General features: G+C 43.8%; 1 protein-coding gene across 1 annotated transcript in view; it reads right to left on the reverse strand.

The window, feature by feature from the left end:
- dcc (DCC netrin 1 receptor) overlaps positions 1-27,197 on the reverse strand; it is a 474,778-nt gene that overhangs the window by 85,919 nt on the left and 361,662 nt on the right. Inside the window, exon 27 of the mRNA XM_030434685.1 lies at positions 8,017-8,325. Coding sequence (XP_030290545.1) covers positions 8,017-8,325 — 309 coding nt within the window. The remainder of the gene's footprint in view (positions 1-8,016; positions 8,326-27,197) is intronic.

Consider the following 27,197-nt stretch of genomic DNA (forward strand, 5'->3'; position numbering starts at 1 on the left):
GTAGTTCTTTTGGGTATCAATCTGTTTTATTTACAGAATGTTGTACAACACAGGCAAAACCTAGCAGCTGGCCACTAGCACCACATACTACTCTATCAAACACTACATCTGCACTACGCAATTGCAAAAGATCATCAGTAATGGACTCTTATCTGCTGTGAGTGGTGGGTGGAAATCATTGGCAGTGTTGTTTCTATTCATTTGTTTACTACAGTATGTAGTAAAAATCAAGCAAATAAACAGAAATGTAATCTGGCTGTTTGCGGGAGTGCAAAACATACTCAATTATTGTAGTCTACTTTGAAAAATAAACTATTCCACTTGAGTTGGCTGACTAAATACCAGCACACCTGTAGTTCAGTCTCCTAAAACCCGCATGAAACAGGTAGTGGACAGCTTATAGCTTCAGCATAATATTTCCTGCAAAACAGGCAGCCAGGGAGAGACTATGAATACTGATTTGCATTAACAGCAGCTAAGTAAGTAAGTATTTTTCAGATCATTCACCAAGTGCTTTGAGTTTCCTCAACAGTTGCCTAAAAAAGTTACTTTTTGATGTTCGCTATTTTAGTATTGTCAAAAGCTAATAAAATAATCAGTTTATGAAAAATAAAATCAAAATACTTGGATCAGAACCTAGAAGTTCTGGTTTTACATCAGCTTTATGTAATGGACTTTTTCATCACCTGATCCAACAACAGGTATATTAGAGGAAGAACTACTGTCAGTTACATTTCTGACCTACAGTTTTCGAGACATATTTCAAACTTGAGTAACAATCCTGAGTTTATTCACCCCTTCTCTTCTCCCTTCCTCTGCAACAATCCAATAAAACCATTATAGCATCTCATTATTTTCAACAATGGAATCATTCAGGCCAGGATAAAAACACAAACATGACCAACAATAAACATCAAAAACCATCCCTCTTCTGTTTTTTCTCTTGCTTGATAGAGAGATGGAGAGGAGGAAAGGAGGTAGCATTGCCTGGCTTGTTGTAGAGTAAGGGAGGTGGGGGGTCACAGGGTGAGTGGAGAGGGGGAGTCGAGGGTTGCCGCAGGCTTGCTATTTCTGAACAAAAGTTTCCAGGAGCTGAAAATCAATGTTAATCTGAGGCCACATGGGCATGTAGACACACACACGCACGCACACATGCTAGCATGCACACACATACACACACACACACACACACACACACACACACACAGGTGTGATCCACATCTACAAACAGAATACACCTACATCTACACATACTGACCAGGGATCATACTGTAGGCTAGTGTTTTGTAGGCTAGGCAATCAGAGAGAATGACAGTACGAGCCACAGAAGGAGAGATTGATTGTGGATCAGATTTTACGACCACACTTTATGAGAAGTATGGGATCACATAGCTGACAAAAGTATTGAGTATAAACTTCAACAACTATTCAGTTTGCAAGTCAGCTTTTGAGAGCAGGTACAAATGTGTCAAATCAGAATGTGTTTGTAGTGCTCTAGTCTCTTTGTCTGCGTTTTTGTGGCTTGTTTGTGAGGGTACTCTGTCATGGTCCTACTGTGGCAGTCAGGGTTTTTGTTGTTTTTGGGTTTTTCCTCTTGTCTGCCTTCCCTATTTCCTTCTTCCTTATCTGCTCCTTCGCCTGTGTGTATCTATGTGAGTAGCAGTGGTGTCGGCTGTAGCGGAGAGGCGCACCTGCAAGCCATCTACTTGTCATCATCTGCTATTTAACCCTGGTCTAATCTCCACTCAATCACCAGATTGTTTCTCAATGCTTGGTGATTACATCAGTGCCGAAAGCTATTGTGTTTTGCTTCGTTCAAGTATATTACTAGTTTCAAGATTCCTTTCTTGCATTTAACTCAGTGTGCTCATCCCTGTATGAGCTTGTCATCTCACATTTGTACTTGTACTTGCTTCGTGTACAGAACCTCCACCGCCTCTCTACTCTGCTTCCTGCTCCACTGGCTACCTTAGTTCCTCCCACACTGTTCCTAGACAATTCTGCCTGCGTGTCTGCCTGCCCTACTGCCTGCTGGCCTGCCCAACTTATCCACTATTTTGCTATTTGGACAACTCATCCGCTATTTCGCTGTAACCCAGCCAAATTCTGTTACCCAACATTCTCCATCGCTAGTGAACTAGAAGTGCTAGGGGGGCTATAGAACTGCCAGTCTGCAGTCAAGAAGCTACTCCAGCTGCCCTCTCTATGACCCTCTCTCTCTCTGCCTACTTTTTATCAAACTTTTCAATACAAACAGATCAATGAAGAGGAACTGGACTCCTCATTACACCCATGTGGTCCTATCGCACTCCCTGTCCTCTCTGTGACTTCTTCAATAAGTTGGACGTCCTCCTAAGTTGCTCCCCTGATGATAGCACACCACTCATTGTCCTGGGTGACTTCAACATCCAACCAGAGGAGCTGCACTCATCTGAATTCATTGAATTCTTCTCCACATTTGACGTCACACTCTCCCCATCACCATCCACCTACCGGGCTGGGAACCAACTTGACCTTGTCTTCACAAGGTCCTGTAGTACCTCGGCACTCTGTAACCCAGCTCACTGTGTTAGACCACCACTTTGTCATTTCTCTCTCCCCTTGAAGTCCACCATCCCCCTCGTCCCTACACCTCACACGGCCACCACTCTCCGCACCCTGAAATCCTTCTCTCCCTCTACTCTCTCCTCAACTGTTCTTTTCTCACTACCCTCCACATAACAATTCTCTCTAATGTCCACCGAGAAGGCCTCCTCCACTTGGTTTTCCTCCCTCTCCTCCACGCTCTCTGTCCCCTCACCTCCCAACGAGCACGATTACTTGCCATTCCTCACCACCCTGATCAACTCCTCCCTTACTTCAGGCCTTATTCCAGCTCCTTTCAAGACAGCTCCGGTAAGCCACTCCTGAACCCCGGAACAAGTGGTTGACAACTGTGACGGCCCCCTGCTGTTCTATGGCCTGCTTTGTGTGTCCCTTCCTTCCTGTCTGCAGGTATCTAACCCCCAATTTCCACTGGATACGTCTCCGCTGCGTTGCGTTTCCGCCACGCCAGCGGAGCAAATACGTTTCACTTTAGTCAATGTGTCTCCACCAGGTCCGCTGCGCTGCGTATCAGCTCCGTCCCAGCTCCGGCAGTCCGGCGCCCTCCGGCACAGATACGCAGGACTCCTATATCTGGCGGATGCCGGAGTGCGACACAGCAACTCAGCTGAATTTAGCACCGAGCAGACAGGAAGTCAAGCGCTAAAATAACAAACAGCATCCGGTTACCTTTCAAAATAAAACACTCGGTGTTGACACCAGCACATAAATCTCAAAAAAAGAGACAAACACAAGCTTTTCTGCTAATCCCTCGGTCGGGAACACTTCGTGTTCTTGATTTTAATAACACAGACCTATAACTGCGGTCGCGAGTGATCATGTGATTATCGCGGGAACTCCTCTGCCTCGTGAGCCAGCTGTCTACCGTACTGCGCTGCAGCGGACTCAAACCGCAACCGGTGGAGATTGCCGGACGGCGGACGGCGGAGCAAAACCGGATCGGAGCTGCAACGCAGCGGACACGTATCCAGTGGAAATTGGGGGTCAGTGGGCGGGGCTTGAAACCAGGAGCACCTGGCCAGTCTCCTGGAAGTTTTAAGAGCAGGCCGTCTCAGTCGTTCTCTCTCTCTCTCACCAGAAGGACCTGGTTTTCCTCCGGCGCCATTGTATTGTTTTGTTGGCTGTGGCCTGGTTTCTACACTTTACAACACTTCGCACTCATCACGCACATGCACCCATCGGCAGACACACTGATAACCACACGTTCACACCTCATGGCATTATTATGATTTGTGCACTTTATTTAAATAAATATTGTTAATTGTTACGCTTATCCCCGTCGCTCTATCTTTTGTCATGGCTTCTTGAGCCGGTCATGACACAACCAACTGTCCTCCTATCTTTCCCAAAACAACCTCCTTGTCAGGCTTCAGGACTACTCCCTCCACTGAGACAGGCTTTCTTTCTTTCACAATGATGGAGTCCCTCTGTGCCATCAGAGTCTACCACCTTCTTCTCCACTCTGGCTAAACTTTGCTGACTCTGCTCTAGCCTGGTTCACATCATACCTGACAATTTGCACCTTTCAGGTTGTGTGGAATGGCTCTGTGTCCTGCTTTTTGGAGACTGGTGTCCCGCAAGGCTCACTACTAGGACCACTTCTGTTTATACACTAGATCACTAGGCTCTGCAATCACATCACATGGATTCTCTTACCACTGTTAGGCAGAAAACACCTAACTATTCATCTCTTTTCCCCATCCTTTGACAACCTTCATAAAACTGAACTCCTCTTTATCCTGGGGAAAAACTGCCCTCTCATGGACCTGTCAGTCACTGTCGAGGATGTCACGGTATCGCCTCCATCGACTACGAGGAATCTGGGCGTAAACCTAGACGACAGACTATCCTTTAGCCCTGTGAAACATGACCCATGAGCGGCTGGATGATGCCGAAGAAAAGTAGTAGACTCTAGTCAGGTTTCCCAATTTTCAAGTGTTTTTTACTCAACTCAAAATAGCAGCAAAAGAAGAATTGATAATGAATGTCATAGTTCTAATGGGCAACACAGACCGAAGACATGCAATCACCTGCGGTCACAAGGTCTAATAAAAAACTCATTAAATATTCAATAAACAGAGTAATCTAAATATCTGTATAAACTATGCAAAAAAAGTAATGTGCACTGTGCAGTGTGCAAACCTTGGCAATTAAAGTGCTACTGTGACTATAGTGCACAGTGCCGTTATGACTGTACCTTTTAAGTTGTCGTGCAAGGAACATAATTAACCACATGTGCAATATGTACAAACAACGAAATGCGCTTCGTTACAAACCCCAACATCAGTGCTGTGGCCTAATCCTGCAGATTTGCCCTCAACAACATCCGCAGGATCTGTTCTTTCCTCACAAAGGACGAAACGCAAGTCCTGCTCCAAGCACTGGTCATCTCAGAACTTTGCATCTACATCAGTGGGCCAGCTGGTACCACCATCGCTGATAGCATTCAGAGGTCGCTCACTGAAGTGACATCTCTTCTCTGTTCTGGTGCCTTAGTGGTTAAATTAACTTCCAACCAATGACGGGACAGCAGAGTCACTCGCTGCTGCAAAAGATGCAAGCATGACCCCCCCCCCCCCCAAAAAAAAAACAAAAAAACACTACTACTATGCTCAGACGAGGGCTTGAAAATTGAGTCTTATTTTCCATTCTTATTTTGTTGATGGTGATATGTTGTGGTTTCTTTGGATTTCAAAATGAGTTTGCCTCCTCCTTAAGGTAACACAGCCATACTAACTATTGTGGACATATTTTTTAAAGCTGTGCATTTTGTCTCTCTGACCAAACTCTCATCTGCCCTAAAGACAGCCAACCTGCTAGTCCTTCATGTATTTAAGCTCGTCTGGATTCCAGCGGACATTGTGTCCGACAGAGTGCCATAGCGGATGCCCCCAGCCCAACTCATACGTTATTTCTCTCTACAATATCTTTTGCAAAAAAAATTATTTTACACCCTGTCTTCAGCTTTTGATCTCTGCATATCGATCTAGAGAAGAAAAGCAACATAACACACTCAACAACAATAGTGGACGTGCAAGCTTCAACGGGACCTGCCCACAGATCGAATAATAGAGCAGGCCTACCTCACTTTCCTGTTGCCAGAACAACAACAACCCCTTCTGGGTGAAAGCAAGTCTTGGTGCCAAATTAAATAAAGCTCATAGCACCCAGCTTAAAAGTAACTGTGTTGCATTTTGTATGACACACAATTAAAAAGCATTACAGTAAAGGAAGAGATCCGTGACTTAAGGCCATCTGTGGACAGGATGAAAACTGTCAACTAGGACCCAGCCAGTTAATAAGTGTCTGTACCAAACACTACCTTACCCTTTTTCATTCATTATTTATTTAATGATGCTAATCATAGATTAAGAACAACATAACATGGCTTTTTGACATAGGATTTGAGCTCCATATGTTATGCTAATAAATTAGGCAAGTCCTAAGAATGGGCATTCACTGCTAGTCAACTTAGACAGGATGTTTCCACACAAAAGGGGGTGGGCTGGTAATGAATGGGCAAAGTACCATTACAATGAATAGTGTGTAATAAAAACAGTGACTTTACTAACTATAACAGCAAGCTTTATAAATCCTGTTAGGAGTGGTCCTGAATAATGAGAATTATAGTACCTACTTCCAAGTTAAATCTAAATGCACCGATATTTGGTGATTAGCATCTGACACCAAGCTAGAGAGTGGGAAGTGAGGTTGATCTAAGTTGTAATTTTTCTGTTTTCTGCTATGTAGAATTTGTTATTACTGTAATAACAAAGCTTTGCTTGTCTAATTATTGCAAAGATGTGGGCAGTAGCTTAAGGTCTACAATTCAGGCTTTAGTCATAAATGACATAAATGACTGTTCAAGTGCTTAGTAAACTAAACACTTGAAAAGTTTGACATTTTAATTTGTTGCTGGTAAGGAAAAGTCAGGGGAACAACATTTTTAAGTTCTCAATTTGGGAACCATGTTTATCTATATCAAAGTTGCAGGCAAGCCATCTAATATTTGTCAAGATTGCTGTCTGCAGTGGTGAAATGGCTGTGATCGTCATCACTAGAGCCGGCAACCATGGCTAGACAAAAGACAACTGAGGAGAGTATATAATGGCTCCTAAAGGAAAGTGTGTGTGTGTGTGTGTGTGTGTGTGTGTGTGTGTGTGTGTGTGTGTGTGTGTGAGAGAGAGAGAGAGAGAGAGAGAGAGAGAGAGAGAGAGAGAGAGAGAGAGAGAGAGAGAGAGAGAGAGAGAGACCGAGAGAGAGAGTAATATAATGAGGGGGAGAGAAACCTGAGAGAGGTCAGTCCAGATCAGATCCAACCCTCTGGCTAATGTCAAAGCCTGTTAAAGTATATCTTTCTAAAAACACACACAAAAACGTACACCGTGTAGCAGCCTGAGGCTACCACATTTAGCTTCATTGAATAAAACATTAAACAAAGTGCAACTGCAAGCAGCAGAGAGAATCTAGCTTAAACAAAAGCTCTTTTCAAACAGAGACCCTGCAACACAGGTGTAAAGACCCGTTGTTAGCTGACTTGGCCGTTTTTTTTGTTGTTGCACTGAACCAACCAATGTGTGATGTTTGATTTCATGCCAGTGTCTGGAAGCAATATCAGCATGTCGTGATGCTGATTTGGCTGTTACTACTTCTGTTGCTGGCTTAAAGGTGGAACAACAACACTCCTCCATTTTGTGTTAAAATTTTCATATAGATAGTGAGGCAGAATAACGTTGCAACATTCCTGAATTGGAGGGGCTGTATGAAATGGGCTGAAGAGTCCCTATTATCCCGTTGCTTGTGATGAACCTCATCAATTGTCTTGTTTTCCTTTTGCAGGGGAGTGAGATCAGACTGTAAATTCTTCATGAAATATGCATTATACTGAATCACTGTAATCATGTAGGCATTCATGACTCATAACTTAATAGATAGAGGCTTCTTTGGTCATGTCAGGTTTTATCATGTCACTTTACACCACAACAATATAATCACTACAATCACCATCACAATCATTGTTGACACACACCAACCATCAAAAACACCTTGTGTGTAAAACTGGAGGCCCCCATGATGTGTCAACTCATGCAAGGTCTCATCACATCACTTTACAAATTGTCAAATCAGGTCCTATTATGCGGCATAACCAATCACATTGCTATGACGCCATATCTGCTGCATCGCGTCAAGTTAGATATATGTCAAGCAGTGTGATGTCACGTAAATTAATGCCACTTTATGTCACATCATGACACCTATGTTAAGTCTTGTCATGTTGCGTGTCACGTCACTACAAATATTGTGTTATGTAACATAAAGTAGCAATCGATGCATTGACATATTGGTTTCAGCCTTTATCTACTCAGGATCAAAGACACAATTAGACACAAATACACAATTAGCTGTACTCACTGGACTGCGGCAACATGGAGGTGTACACCTTTGGGTCAATGGTCCCCATGGGTGGTGGCAGCAGTGGGTTTGTGAAGCTTCGTAGCGGGTGCGTGGGCCTTACGCAGGCAGTCGGGATGGTCCGGCCACTCCCAGCCTGGGCCTCTTCAGCTGCAGCTGTGGCAACAGCTGCAGGGGCCCCTGGGACCGGGCCAACCCCGGGAACATGCTCCCCGGGCGGGGCAGAGGCGCCGGGGAGAAGGGGAGGAGCCTGCTGGGCTGGGGGCTGCTGCTGGAGAAGAGGATTGGTGGAAGAATCTGAAGGCATCGCTGAGGAAGGGGGGTGGTTCGGGGATTGGAGGAAGAGAAGAATGGGGACAAAGAGATGGAGGGACAAAATATATTTTTGAATCACAGTAAAATATAAACAGAATATATTGAAAGGAAAAAAAAAAAAAAGCAGAACTTCAAGGTAAATATTTTGCAACAGAGCTCCATTGTTCTGTCAGACAGTTTTATGCTTTAAAGAAGGCAGTATAATAATGAAAACATGAGCCACCATTGTGTAAATTTCGGCTGTTGCAGGAAGGTCAGGAAACAGACAAGGTATATCTGTCAAAGATATAAATCTAAATATACATTTTGCAACAAACATTCTGCTGTAGATTGTGCATTCTATGTATCTGTGGTCCTAAAAATGTTCAAACTCTACTATCTACATAGATGATCTACATGTCATGGTGATGTTTGTCCACATTCTTTGTTCTTTGCTGTGTTTGTCTTCATATTTTGTCATTTACACAGTGAAGTGCTCATGGATCTTTAAAACCTGTATGACCTCAACTGAATAATTGAATAGAAAGCGTGAGTTCTGCCGGCTCTGTAGCTTTATTGTATTTCCTTGATAAGTGTGAAGTGTTTTTCTGGCTTCTCTGTGTTGGCTGAATTTCTTCACATTGAGAGAATACCCGGTTTAATCTTGTCAGAGTTTCATGTGAAAGAAAGAGCAGAAGAGAAGAAGGGGAGCTTCCTGCTGAAGAAAAAAGAAAAAAGAAAAATCTCAGAATTTTTGCAGAATGATGCCTCTGATGTAATATAAGAGATGAAACTCCTCATGTAGCTACAGCCAGTCTGATCAGAGGGAGAATGTGAGGAGGAGGCAACCAGTAACTCCATGTAGAGTTGCCGTGTGATCATGAACCAGCAGAGACAAGAGCAAGAAATAAGAGGAATAGCTGAGAGAAAGAACATGACAGCCACTTGAAGACTGAGGGAACAAGGAGGAAAGTGGATGACGGGAGGGTAAAGAGAAAGAGACGGGAACTGAAGAGGAAGAAGTACAAAGGGAAAGAAAGTAACGACAACTTGCATGTTTGGCAGCAAAATTGCAAGCCCTGGAGCTTTTTGTATTTCCCCCTTTCTGTGCTTTTTTGCAGTCAAGAGCTGAATGAAAGAAGTGAAGTAAAACAGCATATCATTCTGATTGTTAGGCTAAGATTTTACAGTATCCTCAACATACAACTACCATAGGCAAAGCATACATTTGACCGGAGAGGATTTTTGCTGTTTTTTTTTCCTCTTTTACCTCCTCTACCTTAATATTCCACATAAATCATTTTTTACTTCCTGTAATGGTTTTGGTTCAGTCAGTTGCCTATGAGTGGAAACTACATGATAACAGATCACAATGTATAAAAATTCATGGTGTTCATTTTGATATTTCATAGATTGTTATTATATATTGTTATTGTTTATGTTGTTAGGGTCAGTGTTAGGTCTAATAATCCTTCCAACTTACACAAAACATAGTATCCCCTTTTCCAATTCCAAATCTTCTTCTTCTTTATGTGATTGATTTACTTTAACACAAACTACATAATCATGTTAGTACTAAGTTAAGACATTATTCAGATACTTTTCAGCAGGGCCACTCAGGGTAAAACGTTTAAAATAAATATGTGCATTTGTATAGAGATAATGCCTCATTATAAATACTTTGGTATCTGACTGGGCAATAACCTTAATTCAAACTAGGGCTGTCAACAAATATTCTAAATTCGAATATATATTCGAATATTTAAAAAAACGGAGATTCAATTGTAAAAATTGACTGGGGAAAAAACACATCAGCGTCTGCTTTGCAAGTAGGTGCACTGCATGACGGGTCAGGGACAGGTCACAGGAGTCACACTTGCAAGCGTCACTCACTGCTGAAAGTGAAACGCAACAAAAACCGTTGCAGAGAAATGGCAGAGAGTTCAGAGCCCAACTCAGCAGCAGAGAGAGTGGCTTGGATTCCAAGCAACCTCTAAGCCCCATTTGGAAATACTTTACGGCAAAAATGTGAAGCCTCGAGATAAAGTTGTATGCAAGCTATGTAAGCTACAGTTAGCTTACCATTCCACCACTAGCACCATGAGGGCCAACTCGAAAATGTGCACCCAAATGAGCATGCCAATATGTCTCGATAACACGTCTCGACTCGTGTTTTTCACCGGCCGCCACAAGCTCTTTGTCTGCAGCATGACAAGAAGCGTGCACGAAGAAACTTGCTTCGTTCATATGCAAGGACATGATCGTCCTTGTCAGTATCGTGGATGGCATGGGCTTCAGAGAGTTTTGTCAAGAATTGGAACAGAGGAACCATATCCCGAAATTACCTATACAAGTAGTTATGTCTCGTATTAATTTGTCCTCCTTTTATTGACATAATACGCAAATATAGACGTTAAATGGGTTGAACCATTGTTTCTTTTTAGAGCGAAAATCCAAACGTCATTTTGGAGCAATTTTGACAGCCCAATTCAAAAATCACATTAACATACCAGAGACCAGCGAAAATATAACTCTTCAATCTTTAATTGTATTTAACTATAATAACAGTGTCATAGATCAAAAAGCTACTGCCTGTACATTGTATGGTTTTGTGGTGATCCCTACAGCACCCACCACTGCCATCTTTACCAGAAGCATGGCTGGCTACCTTAGCAGTGAGATGGAGCCACCACTGCTTTGCACCATTCACTAACAGAATGGTGCTATTCCACATTCCTGGAATTAAAAAAAAAATGCAACTGCAATTTAAAGGTGGTATATTCTGCCAAAGCAGGCATCGGAATGTCTAATTTGATCAATTACTCATGTTTTGACGGTCTTTCTGCCAACCGTGCACCCCCTTCAGTCTGCACTACATGGACTATTCCATGTTATGCATCTCGGTCATCACGCTGCACATATGCGGAAATGATTACGGCATAACATCCAAAACAGTAAATAGCGGTAAGAGAGAGAGAAGAGCAGGGGATAATTTGTGCTGGATCCTGCCGGATCTGACGCAAATTAACCCCTGCAGGTTTTGGTCTGTCTGTGTTTTGGGACTTATTTGGGCAGATCCGGTACCTCTAGTATAGAAAGTAAAATAAAAATAATGACATATAAAAAAAGTTAAAACAAAAAAATTACAAAATAAAATAATAATATTCATATATTAATTTACAGAACAAATCCCAAGAATTTCGTATTGTTTATTAAAGGTCACATTATTATACTGTATTTCATCAATTTCACATAGCTGTCGGAGGTCCAACAACTCTGTATACGATATGCATTGCTCCAAACCCATCCATGGTCCTGAATTTCAGCTGTCTAAAAGTTGTTCAACTGAGCTCTACTGAGCTCTACTGAGAGCAGGCTGTTTCTGTGCCTGCATCTTCAAATGCTTATGAGCTCCGTCTGTCAACGCCTTCTTGGAAAGCCTTGCCTGCAACACGTCACTCTCAGGAAGACGATGCCTCTTACGCTAGCGGTAGCATGCGCTAATGATTTACGGTGGAGATATATATATATATATATATATATATATATATATATATATACATATATATATATATATACATATATATATATATATATATATGTATGTAAGTATGCATCACTATGGCTTGCAGTGATTTTTTGTTCAACCATACCTGTTTGACCCAGAATCGGACCCAGAAGGAGGCTCCTGAAGAAGTACAGATTTGCGGCTGCAGCAGGACGTTTCATAATGGTTAGTGTGTCTGAAAAATGTTAGTTTGTTTGTATGTGTTGTTACAGATTTAGCTAATGACTAACAGCTAGCGAAAGCTGTATTTGTCTCCAACACAGTCTCCAAACTCTTGAACACTGTTTGCATCGTCTCTGTCTGCATGTTTCCAGACTTTTAACTGTGACAATCAAGCTCCATCGTAATATTATTAACATTTAACTTGCTTCAGACGCTATTGTGTAGCAGACCAAAGCGGCGCTAACTAGTTAGCCAATTTTCAGCTGACTTCACCATACTCGGAGGCAACTGTAAATACAATCAAATCGCAGTGACACTTACCTGAGGCTCGGGTGCAGTTGCTGGGCTGCAGTTGGTATGGTTGGGACTGATCCTTTTACGAGGGTCGGTGTCGAGGCAAAGCCAGCTTTGTACTGACCCTCGATGTCCTTACTGTCTGCAGTAAGGACATTGAACTTTTAGCTGTTAATATGAGGCCGTACTACCTCCCGAGGGAGTTCACACAGGTGATTGTGTTCGCTGTGTATATCCCCCCCTCTGCTAACACTGATAGAGCTTGTGCTGTTCTTCACTCAGTCACAAGCTCACTGCAGACACGGCACCCACAGGCCCTCATCTTCATCTCTGGGGACTTCAATCATGCCTCTCTGTCCTCCACCCTGCCCACATTCACACAATATGTCACCTGCCGCACCAGAGACAATAAAACACTGGACTTATTTTCATGCCAACAGCAATGAGGCATACGACTCATCCCCCCTCCCTCCCCTGGGAAGATCTGACCACAGCCTGGTGCATCTCCTGCCTGTTTACAAGCCCCTTGTTAACAGGCAACCAGTGCAAACCGCTAAGTTAAAGCATGGACTAAGGAGTCTAAAGACACTCTGAGGGACTGCTTTGACTCAACTGTGTGGAAAGAGCTGTGTGTTTCTCATGGGGAGGACATCGACAGTTTAACAGGCTGCATAACGGACTACATAAACTTCTGTGTGGATAACAACGTACCCACCGGGACTGTACAGTGTTTTTCAAACAGCAAACCTTGGATAAATCGTAACATAAAGGCTCTCCTTAGGAGAAAAAGGGGGCCTTTAGGTCAGGAAACAAGGAAGAGCTGAAGGCTGTGCAGAAGGAGCTGAGGAAGAAGATCAAAGCAGGGAAGAACAGCTACAGGAGGAAGATGGAGAACCAGCTGCAGCAGAGGAAAGTCAGTGGAGTCTGGAAAAGCCTTAAAACAATGTCAGGGCAGAGGACTTCAGAATTCTTGCCCTGAAGCTTGATTTCTCCTATGGTCAATCTCCCACAATTATAGGTTGTTATCGACCTCCCTCTGCCTCCCAAGAAGCTCTTGCCTCTCTTGCTTCTTACATGACTGGGTTTAATTCCAGTGAGCTTCTCTTGGTTGGTGATTTAAATCTTGACTGGTTGACTGCCTCGTCTGACAATCTTTAAGCTGTTTGTGATTCACTAAATGTAACTCAATTGATCAACTCATCAACTTGACCCAATACTAAAAACCCATCAAAAATCATTTACTTGACCTTATCTTAACAAACGCTCCCCATAAGTACATGGATACATGTGTATTTGCCAACAACCTGAGTGATCATTGTACCATTGCTACTATAAGAAACTCCAAGCTTCCAAAAACAAAGCCCAATATTATATGCAAAAGAGATGTTAAAAACTTTTGCATCTCAGCTTTTATGTATGACCTAGCTGCCTTTGAGTGAAGTAGAGTTGCTCTATTTGATGATGTAGAGTTGGCTCTTGAATACTTTTATGATGAATTCTGACGTATGGTCAGCTCCTTTACGAAAATTTAGGGTAAAGGGCCGAAATAATCCCTGGTTTTCCTCTGAGATTGGACATCTCCTCAAAGAGAGGGACATTGCTTGGGCCAGGGCCCGAAAAACGAAGACAGAGGCAGACTGGCTCAGCTTTCGCCAGCTCAAAAACAAATGTACCTCCCTTATTAAGAGTGCAAAGTCTAGCTTCTATTTGAATGAATCCATAAAAAACATCAATGACCCAAAAAAGTTTTGGCAAGTCATAAAATCTTCTTTAAATCATGGGACAACTAACGACTTGCCAAGCTCTTTAATCACTCAATCTAGTACTCTGTCTGATAAATCGGCTATACTAAATTGCTTTAATGATCATTTTATTTCTGCTGGATCCTTGTCTGCGTCGCTAAACCCTGAGCTGACAAATATTGGGCTAGCCAGTGTTAACACACCCTTGATTTCACAGGCTGTGAGTGGACCCATCACTTGCCCATTTGAGTTTATGTCTGTATCTGTCTTTGAGGTAAATAATGTACTAAAGAAAATGGACACAAGTAAAGCAGCAGGACCTGATCAAATTGTGCCGTTTCTCCTAAAGTTGGCCGCAGATTTTATTGCTGAGCCTCTCTCACATATTTTTAACCTGAGTCTTATCAGCAAAAACATCCCTAAAATCTGGAAGTCTGCCTTTGTTACCCCCCTGTTAAAAGGGGTTGAACCCACAAATGTAAACAACTACAGACCAATCTCTAAATTGTGTATTTTAGCTAAATTGTTCGAGAGGATCATCAGTGACCAACTAAAAGAATTTTTAGAATCAAATAATATTTTATCACTCCAATCTGGTTTTAGAAAACAGCACAGCACTATTCCAGCTGCACTGAAGGTCCTAAATGATTTAATTGGGGCAATGGACAGCAAAAAATACTGTGTTGCTCTGTTTATTGATTTGTCCAAAGCATTCGACACAAACTTTACATCACATTGGTTTATCTAAACATGCAGCTGCCTGGTTTGCCAACTACTTATCAAATAGAACACAATGTGTTCAGGTGGCTGGATCTACCTCCTCTTTTCTGGACATCACCAAACATTTTATTTTCAATTTATATCAACAATCTTTGTAACAACTTGTCAAATTCAATGTATCATCTCTATGCAGACAACACCATTGTTTATTGCTGTTCAACCTCTCTCACTCAGGCTCTTGAGTTTTTACAAGTTGCTTTTAGTGTTATCTAGTCTCGTTTAGATGATCTTAAACTGGTTTTAAACACGGATAAAACCAAGCTCATGGTTTTCTTTCATGCAAAGGTGCTACCACATAACATTACAAATATTTTTACAACCAAAGGAAAACCTATAGAGCGGATTTTGAACTACAAGTATCTGGGCTTTACCCTAGATCAGGAGCTTTCATTTAAAGCCCATATAAACAAGCTGGTCACTAAACTTCGGGTGAAACTTGGGTTCTTTTTCAGAAATCGAACCTGCTTCTCTCTCAGGGTCAGAAAGAAGATAGTCACAGCGACCTTCTTGCCCATTCTTGACAATGGGGACGTGCTTTATTTGACTGTGTCATCCAAATGTCTCCAGTCTTGCGATACTGTTTTTCATACGGCACTGAGATTTGTCACAGGGTGTAGTCGCCTCACCCACCATTGTGAATTGTACTTGAAATCGAACTTGCCTTCTCTGAGTGCACGCAGATATGCACATTGGCTGACATTAATTTATAAGGCTCTCTTAGGCTTGATACCTTCTTATTTGTGTGTTTTATTGCAGAAAACAAGCAGTTGTTATGCCTTGCATTCCTGTTCAACCCTTGTTTTATCTGCTCCCCAGGTAAGGACCGAATTTGGGAAAAGAGCATTCAGCTTTGCTGCCCCTTTGGGATGGAATAGTTTACAGACTGAGTTAAAACTCTCTAAACTAATTCCACTTGGAGCCTTCCGCTCACTGATCACTGATCAGTGCCTGTGTTTCAAATCTTAAATTATTTGTTTGTTGTGCTACTGTTGCATCTCTAAAATTGTATGTTTTATTCTATCTGTAATTTGTGTTGACATGTACTGCTGTTATGTCTCGTGCTGCTGACCTTTTTGGCCAGGTCACCCTTGCGAAAGAGATGCTGATCTCAATGGGCTTTTATCTGGTTAAATAAAGGTTAAATAAATAAAAAAAGACTCCCAGGGGATCAGACGTGGGTGAACGACATGAGACTATTCTTCAACAGGTTTGACCAAACACCCACCCCTCCCCTGGCCCAGCCATCTCTGCTGCCCCCCACCCCCTCTTCCATCCCCCATGTTTACTGCCCCATTCTCACCTCTACCTCTCTTTCCACAGCTTTCATGTCAGGGTTTCATGTCAGCCGTTTTTAAACAGAGCACCAAGCCGCCAATTTGCCCGTCCTTTTGGCGGCTCGGTCCGCAGTTTTAGACAGGGACGGCAAATTGGGGGTCTGTTTTGGTCCACCGATTTTCCGCCTCGGAGGGTAAACTTATTTTCCACCTCGCTCGCTATCTAAATACGAGTCGGAAATGTGCCGGCCTCAGCTTGAAGTGGGCTGAGGTGTCGATGACGTGCACTGTTGTGCGACCCACAGCCAGGGAGTTTTAAAACCAGGAAACAGTTGATCACAGCAGTCAGTCCATCATTTCATCCGCAGCAACTGGACAGCTGCTGAGATCCAGGAGATGCTAGCGTCTCCTCGGTCTCTGTAGCTGTTTGGTTGTGTTAGCTTATTGTTGTGTCCGCAAGCTAAGACTGGTAGCTACTTTCAAATTAAAAGCCCCCCGCTAAGAACCCAGTTCTAAACTCCAATGGGGTGCAATGTAAAGCTCCTATTTTGAAGAAAAATTTGTTGTCACCGTTCACAGCCCAACTTCGAGCTTCACGTCACGTCACATTTTTACACCTACCTCAGAGGTGACTTTTGGAGAAGGAGGAATATTACGCCTCGATTTTAGAAAGACAGGCCAAATGTAATGTTATCTGTTTATCAAACTTGTATTTACTTATCTTATTATATTTTAAACCTCATAATTATTTCTTCTGTTGTATTATTGGCTCCATAACATAGTTATTTTTTTCTATATTTTAACTTTTAACTCTCATACATTGCTGTTTTTATCATTGGCTGTTTTGTCTGGAAGCATCTTAACATCATTGTAAGAGTAACAAGAATGCCTTAGCAATGGTCTTTTGAGGTAAAATAATCCTTGTCAATATTCCTAACCAAACTTTTTCTTGGTTTCCCCAAACTCTTGAGGGAATTACAGTATGTGTCTCTTTGGCTGCCAAATGCTCCCAATATATTCAGCTGCTTCTCTCTCCCACGTCTGTTTGCTGTTAGGTGCTAAGCATAGTGTAAAGTGGGTTTATCACAGCTCAATTGCTGAATTGACAAATGGCAAATGTGCCCAGAATATTATGAGCTAAAAGAGTCTCTAATGCTTGGGACAGCTGAGGGGAAACTGAAGAGTTGTTGATGATTCTTTGTGGGTTTGTCACTACAAGTGAAACATACTATTACATCATACTTCATATTACACTGAAATATTTGACCTGTTGTTTTATTAAAATACTGATACATTTGCAGACAGTATCATATATATTGTATATCATATTGTTTGACTTTACTAAAGCAACTATTTTTGATTCATGCTCTGTTTTTATGGTTACAGCCCAAGGACTTGGCTCGATGACCTCCACCTCTTTTAGCCCCTTGTTATACATCGACACCCACTTTCATCCTGCTCAACACACTGCAGCTAGCTGCCTCCCGTCTTTTGTTGTTGCATCTGTAGGGATATCATCCCTGAGCACAGCATTATATCTCCATCTCAACACCTGATGCCATCAGCATGACTCAGCAGTCCCTTGCACCACCTTAGAAACATTTCACCAAAACTCAGCCAGATATATTTGGTATCAGTCTCTATCATCCTAACCAGAATTCAGTTCTGTGGGTTTGAATACATTTTGGATGTAAAAAAAACATGAGCAACCCACCAGAGAGTCATACCAGACACTGAGGGACACATTTATGTACACAGGCATGTCTTTAACCGTTTTTTTCTTGCTCTGGCTATTCACAATGGAGCTTGCATGAAGAGTATAAGCAGTTGGAACAAACAAATATGATGGGATGTGTGTCCTTTTGTAGATGTACAGCTCTTCACCTCTTTTTCACCTATTCATACACACACACACACGCACAAACAAACACTATTTTTTTTATTCAGAAAGCTTTGCTGCTGATTCTGTCCAAAAGGAATTAATTCAAGTTTCTGAATTCATCGAACTGATTCTACATCAAACAATGTCTGACTTCCTCCAGTTATTAGCCACATGGAGCTCCATCATTGGATGTGTGTAATAGAAATACTATTTAGGACTCATGGCTGACTCCTTATGGACACGATCTTGTACTCTTTACATTTCAAACTGTAGAAGTCAGTGTCCCACTGTTTGTATAACTTTAAAGTTTAGATTATCTTTCACTAGCAAGGACCACACTTTCAACAAGATACGTTTAAACGATTTATTATGAAAGAAAGAGAAAACGAAAACGTTGAAGATCTTGGTTCTTCGAGCTCTTCGAGTGCGTTGTGGGGAAGCTCTATAGAGAATCCGCCGCCGCACTCAGACAGCAACGGACCCCCAAAAACCTCCAGTCATTTGAGATGAGACTGTGCGGATCTGAGATCTTTGAGATCTGAACGGATGTATTGGTGAAACGTTTGGAAGGACCAGCGGTCCATGGGTCGCATGTAGTGTTCTGGGATGCCTTTACGGGAGGCTGAAGTGGCCGCTCCGATCCTGAAGGAATGTCCGGAGTAGTTAACGCGTAAATTACCAGACAACGAGAGCACGTGGCGAAAGTGATGGTGGAACGAGAAACGAGTAGCCATTTGTCTGAATTCGGAGATGAAGAGACAATCTGTCATGGTTATGCTCTGACATTTGCAGAATTGCAAGAAGTTAGCAATGGTTTGAAAGGATTCGGTGGTGATTGGACCTTGGATTAGAAGATGGGTGTAGGCGGACCAGATCGATTGCTTTTAGTTAGCTTTAAATAGAAAACAATGGTCTGAAAAGCGAGACGAGTCTGAAATGCATGCATGGCGGCTTTAGTCGATGTGAATAGTTGAGGTGGTGAATTCGGAGCACCAGGAAAGCGAAAAGCAAGCAAGAACGTGGCTTCCAGGGTTCGGCGACCCGAGGAGTGCCGTACCCGGAACGGATAGTGTGGAGGCAGATTAACTGCAATCGGCGGTGGGAGGAAGACGGTGAGGGCTTGATGAACTGTTAACGAACTACCGGTTATTGTCTTAGAAAAGAAGCTGATACCCCTAAGGTAAGTTTGATGATGTGATTAATTGTCATGGTGGAATGGGCGTGAGTACTGAAAGAAGTCGCGGTGATGAGATCGAATGACGAACAGGTTGTGTTGTATTGGTCGTGAAAGTGATGGAAGTTTTTTCCAAGCTGACCAGTACGAAGAGAGGGTTGAGGGTGACGGGCTCTGGGAGTCGCTTATCAGAGATATTAGGGCTGGATTTACGAGTTGAATGTCGACGCCCGACTGGCGTAGGGAAGGTATCTGCGTGAGATGCCAAGGTTTTGAACTTCTGGCATTCATTAGCGACCTCCGGGGGCGATTCTGCTGCAACTATCTTCCATTGTAGAGACCCCCAAAACTGGCCTAAGGAGCAGCATCGATGTATAGATGGATGCTGTGCGGGTGAGTCGGTTGGTCGTCGTAAAAGAAAGCGATTCCATTCCAATTGGTGAGGAGGTTAAGTCACGGACAGATTTCAGCAAGGCTCGAGCTATCCAGGGAGATGGAGGTCAAGAGTGATGGGACGGAAGAAGCGATGGATGGTAAGTTGGAGATAAAGGCTCGCCCTTGGGTGATGTGCGTAAGGCGAAGTTGAGGTGGCCCAGAAGGGACAGAAGTTGATGATTGGTGTGTCACAGGGCGCAGAGGAAGATTTGTTTGAGCTTTCCGACCGGGAATGAAGCCTAAAACTTGTTTGTGTCAAGAGCGATTCTGAGGAACTCAAGGGATGTGGAGGGGCCCTCTGTTCTCTCTGCGACGATGGGACCCCGAGGTCGGAGGAGACTGAAGTCAGGGTAACCAGGCCGGATGCGGGTGGTGATGAGGTGGGGGGAAATGATGAGAATTCTTCCAAGGATGGACGAGTAATGGAATCCCATGGTTGTTAGACTGAATCCAGCCGAGGGCTTCAGGTGGGGTGTTGAAGAGTTTAGGCTGCTTTGCATCCAAAGGTGAGCCTAACGGCGAAGTAATATGTACCACGCCAGTGGATGCTGAAGAGAGCCGCGACATTTTCACAGCGAGTTTGATAAGGGCGATGGCCTGGTTGATGGTGGTGTGAAGGGAGAAGTCCTCACTCGGGTTAGCTCGGGCCAAGCTATTGATGCGGGGGTGATACTGCCGAGGGGTGCTGAAGGATCGATGATGATGCGCTTCTCTCCGGAGAATTTGCTGGTTGCGATACCGAGGGGCTGATGTGGAAGTTAGGAAATGGAGGACGGGCAATCAGTCCGATCATTAAAACTTCCCTTAACTTCCTTAGCGAGCGTGTGGTCGACTGAAGATTTTTTGATTTCGAAGGAGATGGATGATTGTGTGGAAGTCCGGGTTGAAAACCTTCTTAAAGTCCTTTATGAGAAACTAGCTTCGGCGAGGTAGGTTGTACGGGCATGTAGGGCGGGCAAGGTGGAGGAAGCGGCACTGGGACACGGTGCATCCGATACTGTTGAAGCCATTGTAAATCAAACGACCTCCTTGGTGCATGCGAGCCTGCCTTTCTTATCTACCCCCTTTATTACAGGAAAGATGACAGAAGGGGTAGATGACACCTGTTTTGGAGGTATGGGTGCTTGTGGAGCTGCCGACGTCAGGCGAGTGAAGGCTGAAGCTCTCGTTTGGTTTAGGTGCAGCTCAGTGTGGGTAGCTGTGTATAAAGTGAATTAGTGGTTGCCTGCTGGGGGGGAAGAACGGGTGCTGGCATCCCGGTGCCGACGACCCCAGCCGACATGAGCTGCTGGGACTGATGGAGACTGGAGATGGAAGCTCCCTGCATCCAGCGTAGGGCGCTGGCACCCGGTGCCAGGTGCTGCGGTTGATGCAAGCTGCTGTGGTTGCTGGAAGTAGGCGGCGGAGGGCGCCCCGGCTACGGCAACCGCTGTGATTGCTGGAGACGGGTAGCAGAGGGCGCTGGCATCCCGGAGCCAGAAGCCCCGGTTGAAGCGAGCTGCTGTGGTTGCTGGAAACAGGAAGCAGGGGGCTCTGGCATCTCGGTGCCAGGAGCCCCGGTTGAAGCAAGCTGCTGTGGTTGCTGGAAACAGGAAGCAGGGGGCTCTGGCATCTCGGTGCCAGGAGCCCCGGTTGAAGCGAGCTGCTGTGGTTGTTGGAAAAAGCAGCGGGGGGCGCTGGCATCCCGGTGCCAGGAGCCCCCGCAAAGGTTAGCTGCAGTGATGGCTGGAACTGGATGGCGGTGGGCACTGTGGCGTTTGCCCTTGAGGTTGTAGGTTGCTGTAGCTGATGATGATAATCCTGATAGAAGTTGGAGGGTCCTGGAATGCATCTGGGCGCTCCCTCTGGAGTGTAGTGATGCGAGAAGTGGTGGCGGAAACTCTGGAGTTGTTTGATCTGGCAGAGGATCTCTGTCTCTGCTTTTGCTGGTGCTCTTTGTTTCCTTTGGGCTGTGTTATTTGATTGTACTGTCCCTTTAACAAGAGCGTAGACGTCACTGCCTGTAGGGCTGTGCGTGATGACGTCACCTGGGAGCGATCTGGTGTTAAGAGAACGAGCAGCCCTGAGTTTTGTTTTTTGTTTTTTTTCAAAGATTGGCTGTTGTGGTGGCTAGAACTGGATGGCAGTGGGCACCATGTTGTAGGTTGCTGGTGTCGATGATGAAAATCCTGATGGGGATTGGAAGGTCCTGAAATCCATCTGGGCACTCCCTTTGGAGTGGAGTGATGACGAGAGGTGGTAGCAGAAACTCTAGAGTTATTTGATTTGGCTGAGGATCTCTGTCTCCACTTTTGCTGCTGCACTTTCTGTTGTCTATTAGCTTTCTGCTGTCTTTGGGCTGTAGTATTTAATTGTACTGTCCCTTTTAACAGGAGCGTCGACGTCGCGGTGTGTTGCGTGCGCGTGATGACGTCATCCGGAAGAGAGCTGGTGTTGACGGAAGAAGCACACATGCGTGTGGAGAAAGTTTGGCTTTATAGTCCATTCGGTGAAACAGAATTCATTTGTCGTTTAAAGTTTTCTGGGGAGTGGCTACTGTCCAATCGGTGACTGTAAAAGATGAAAGCCGGTCGGGGGAACTCACCGGAGCGTGGAGACGTTGAGACCGGCGAGTTGTTCGGCTGGTGTTGGCGGAACGATGGCGGGAAGCTTCGCTTCTTGGAGGTGAAGGAGTCGGCGAACTGTGGCGAACTGCAGCGACGGTGACTTTCTGTTCCGGAATTTCCTCGTCCTCTCTTTGCTGCGGAAGGAGGTGGGCTGAGAGACACGGGAGAGTCGTCGGACGAACTATGATAATCTTGGATGTTGAGGAAAGATGAACCAGGCGGGATGCGAACCATGGATGAGACAAAGTTGGTGCTCTTCGGACTCGCTCGCGCCCTAGGGCCACTGGAATCAGGGTCTCGGGTACGGAGGTGACAGGAAAGTTGTCGGCTTCGGATGAATGGTGATCCTGATCTCGTCTGAAAGATTGTCCCACGGGGATAGTGATACGAAGTCCATGATGAGGTGAGAAGAGCCTGATGTTGCTCATACAAAAGTTTGGATGTGCTCGGGCGAGGCGATGTCGCGTGATCTCGTTTCTGGGTGCGAGAGCGCAGAATACAAGAGCGAAGACGAGGAGAGGGTCAGGTGGTTATTTATAGGAATATCGAAAGTTGGCGCTGTTGAGGTGTGGTCCTGCTCCTGAAACTTTGCCATATAAGCTTCAATTCTGATTAAATGCCTCTGTATCTCTGGCTTATCAGAGCTGCCTCTCTGTCATTAGTTGCCCTACCCTACCCTTTTTTAAGCTCATTGTAAGTGTGTGTTCTGCCAGTAGTGATCAGCCCTCCCAGTGTGTCTGTTAATTCAATGACTCTAAAGCTCCTTCTCGTCTCTCTGCTGGTGTTAAAGCTGATACAAGCCGACCGGGAATTAGCCAATTACTGAATTACAGCTCCCTACCATGTCATTTAGCATTTAGCTCTGCAACAAAATTGGCCTTAAATACAACAGGGAAGAAAAGGGGTGGATAAGTGGAGAACCGATGGGAATAGGATGCTGCAGTGTAAGCCCTGTTGTATTTATCAAAGGTTAAACTTGTATTATTATTATGAGTACTATTATGTGTACTATGTGTTTCACTATGAAGAGTTGCAGTGGTCATAGCATATGCATCACACTCGTTATAGTAGAGAAACATGAACAAAAACCAAAAATATGATAATCATAGTGTATCAGTGGTACTTGCTAATTTGTCGGATGTTCCCACCGTCTCTAGTAGCATGTGCTACTTTCAGATTAATTGCATTGCATGAAAAGAGCCGGTATTCAACAGTACAGACCAGTCCTTTTTTCTGGTTTCTCCTATCATGCCAGGTGCACATAGGTGGAAGATTTCATTGCAGTCTGCCTGCGATCTGCAACAATCGTTTCAGCATCCCTTCAATCCTCTCTGTGTGCCATGAGTGAACTTGGAAAGACACTCATAACCTTTTAGAAAAAGCATAACTGCTGTTTGTGATTCTGTTCTTATGTACTTTTCCCTCATATTTGTCAGTTGCATGTGTCATAACAGAGAGAGAGAGAGAGAGAGAGTGAGAGATCAGCAGAGACATGCTTCAGCTGCAGGCATCATAGAAACCCCTCCATTGCAGATCATAACACAAAGCTATAGTCCCTTAAACGTCATTCTTGCAGAGTAAGCAATGTACCACTTATTCAGTGAGGGTTTCTATAAAGATCAACACTATAAGAAATCCCTTCACTCAAATAAATAAAATGAAATGTCCCACAAAGCAACGTTACAGGACCAAACAAAAGTAAAGTAGTAACTTTAACTGTCGTTGGCAACTTATATGAGGAAAACAATACCACAGCTGTACATGGAGAAGCATCTGTCATCCTGTCTGTCCTCCCGCCTGTCCTCCCGACTCTTGGTCACATTTCTGCCCGAAAAACAACGTCTGTCACCGGCAAAAAACTTTAACTTACCGAGTGCTTGTTATGAAAAAAAATCTCTGTGGTTGTCAGCTATCCGGACAGAGACTTCAGGGAACTTTCCCCTAGAAAAGGGCCTCCGTCCCCGTGAATGAGGGAGTGAGGGAGTCAAACAGCGTCCTGTTTACTTATGCCGATTATATAATTCTGTAATTTAGTGTGAAAAACGTAACTTTGTCACTTTCCAGTATGTTTGGTGGGTCAGGATCTCAATCACAATACATCATACCAGCCTCCACATGACTATAAACTGTCTGCGGGTTTAGATTGACATGGGGGACACCTGGGAAACACCGACATTATCAACATGACGTGTAACGTCACGCCTCTTTAGGAGCTGCAGCCCTGGCTTTCTGTGTAAATTACACGGCAGAGATGCTTCACTCTGTGTGAATCACCATCGTCGGAGAATTGGCAAACCACCGCTCCGGAGACTACTGTGGCTACCCCTGTCAATGCTTCTGTTCTCAAGGGGCATATATACAGTTTACAGTGATTATTGAGGTAGATTGATCATCAAAACTTCTTTGTAAATCATGAAACTTTGGCAGACATGCCAACCTTGAAGAAGTACCCATTGTGCCCATATATTTTGGTTAGTCTAACTAATAGGAAGGGAAGTGAGCTAATACATAGGCCTAAGTACTTATGTGTTAAAGATGTGAGTCAGACCAGATTAATACTTAGCCTTCTTCTGATTTCTGAAGGGAAATGAAGTAGTCTAAGTAACAATTCACTCTCAAAGCACCAACTTTAAATAGGCCTCAAGCAACTACTACAAAAGTAGAAGATTAAAGCCTGGCAGAGACACAATTATAAGCTAATAAATAACATGGGTCAGATTATTTCAGATAGGCTTTTAAAAGGGTGTTATTGCATTAAATGCCTATTGTTTCAGTTGCCATTACATTGGCCTAGCCAATAGGCCTATGCTATGCATCATTAACTTGAGCTACAATAGCTTGTCACAGCTGGACTCCCTGTTATAGATAGATAGATAGAATTACTTTAATGATCCCAGACTGGGAAATTATTAAATATTATTAATTATTATTAAGATGATGCCATGGTCATTTTTAATGTTCATAAATTCAATTAGGATACAAAAAAAAATAGCCCAACTGTAACCTAAATCCTGTTCGGTAAGTATTCTATTCATTTATCTTATGTTAATCAGCAGGGGCGCCGCCTGGGATTTTGGGCCCCATGAAAAGAAATTTAATTGGGCCCTTGCATAGGCCGGCGAAAAAAATGTGATGCAACACTATGCATTTTAATGATATTTTGGACTATCATTCCCATATTTGTGAATGGAACATCACAGTTACTTGGTTACTGCTCACTGTCTCCCTTGTAGTCCCGCATGCAGGTCTAGTTTATCTCCACAACTGTAGAATCACATGTTGTCGCATTGGATTTGGGGTGAATTTTCTCCTCTGTTCCTCCTGCAAAGCAGGGGGTGAGTGTCCCAAACTACTGAACAATTATTCTACTTTAGAGATAGCTGAATTTGAACTGTATTTTGTATACACACACGCTCTTTTTTATTTCAGAACTGTTTTGAATACAAAAAAATAATTCTGAAATAAACATGGATTATAGGCTATTTTTATTTTATAGGGGACTGACAGACAGCTGCTGCTGCTGCTGCTGCTGATGCACTTGACCTATCTGTTCGAACGACATGTTTGTTTTAATTATACTCATCGACCATTATTTGAGAAAATAATTTGTGTTCGAATTTCTGTCAATAATAAATATTTCCTTTCTTTTTTGTATTGTTAAAAAGAGCAAGAGAGACAGAGAAATCCTAACAGACTCCCTGCAATGATAACTGGCATGTCATTAAACACAATGTTGCTCACCTTCTTCACTGGGACAGGGAGGGGCACAATTATGGGGAGACTGGGCTGCTGCTGACTCATCTGTTGTTAAGTCTGCTAAAAGAGCAGGGGCAATGATTTGATATGAATATCTTGCTAAACGTTTCTGATTGGAAAGCTTTTCACTCCACTTACACGCAGATTGTTGAGGCTCAGCGGCAGAATCAACTTCATATGTAGATCTTAACTTGCATAGAAACTAAAACAGGCGAACTGCAAGATGCAACAAAATGCATACCAGGAGAGCAGCAATGCGTACAAGCGTACTTAAGGGTCAAAATGCGTACCGAATACGAAAAATGCATACAAGTTGAAAGGTCTGCCTATGGGTATTTTATTTCACATATACACAAGAGCAGACTCCTCAATTCTAGCTGGCAACTGTTGATTTTGCCAGCTGTAATGACAACGGTTGTTTGCTAACAAATTACTCTAACATGGGGTAGCTGTGGCTCAGGAGGGAGTGCGTCGTCCACTAATCAGAAGATTGTTTCCCGACCCCTGCAGTCTACATGTTGAAATCTTCTTAGGTAAGATGCTGAATCCTGTGGTACTCTTCCTGATGAGCGGGTGGTGCCTTGCATGATAATGTCTGACAACAGTGTAGGAATGTGTGTGTGAATGGGTGAATGCTGGTTTGTGTTGTAGAGGAGTAACCACTGTGGTCAGCAAATATTTTCTTTCAATACCATCAGGCCTGCTCTACTGGGTGACAAGCTGACGGCGATGCTGGTGGATCCCCCCGTGTGTCCTAGATTGTGGATTACCTCACTGGCCTCAGATGCAGTGGTCAGCAACATCGGGGCCCCACAAATGACTGTCCTCTCTCCTATCCTCTTCACCCTTTATACCTGGGGGTGTATATCAATAATAAACTGGACTGGACCTCTACAAGAAGGGACAGAGCCGCCTGTATTTTCTGAGGAGGCACTGTTCATTTAACATCTGCCGGACAATGCTGAGGATGTTTTATGAGTCTGTGGTGGCCAGTACTATTCTGTTTGCTGTTGTGTGCTGGGGCAGCAGACTGAGAGTAAAAGATGCGAACAGACTCAATAAGCTGATCAGGAAGGCAAGTGACGTTGTGGGGGTAGAGCTGGACACTGACAGCGGTGTCAGACAGGAGGATGCTGTCGAAGGTGCGGGCGATACTGCAGTATGGCTCTCACCCTCTCCACTACGTTCTGGTCGAACAGAAGAGCACTTTCAGC

Source organism: Sparus aurata, chromosome 12, assembly GCF_900880675.1.
Source record: "Sparus aurata chromosome 12, fSpaAur1.1, whole genome shotgun sequence".
Taxonomy (NCBI): Eukaryota; Metazoa; Chordata; class Actinopteri; order Spariformes; family Sparidae; genus Sparus; species Sparus aurata.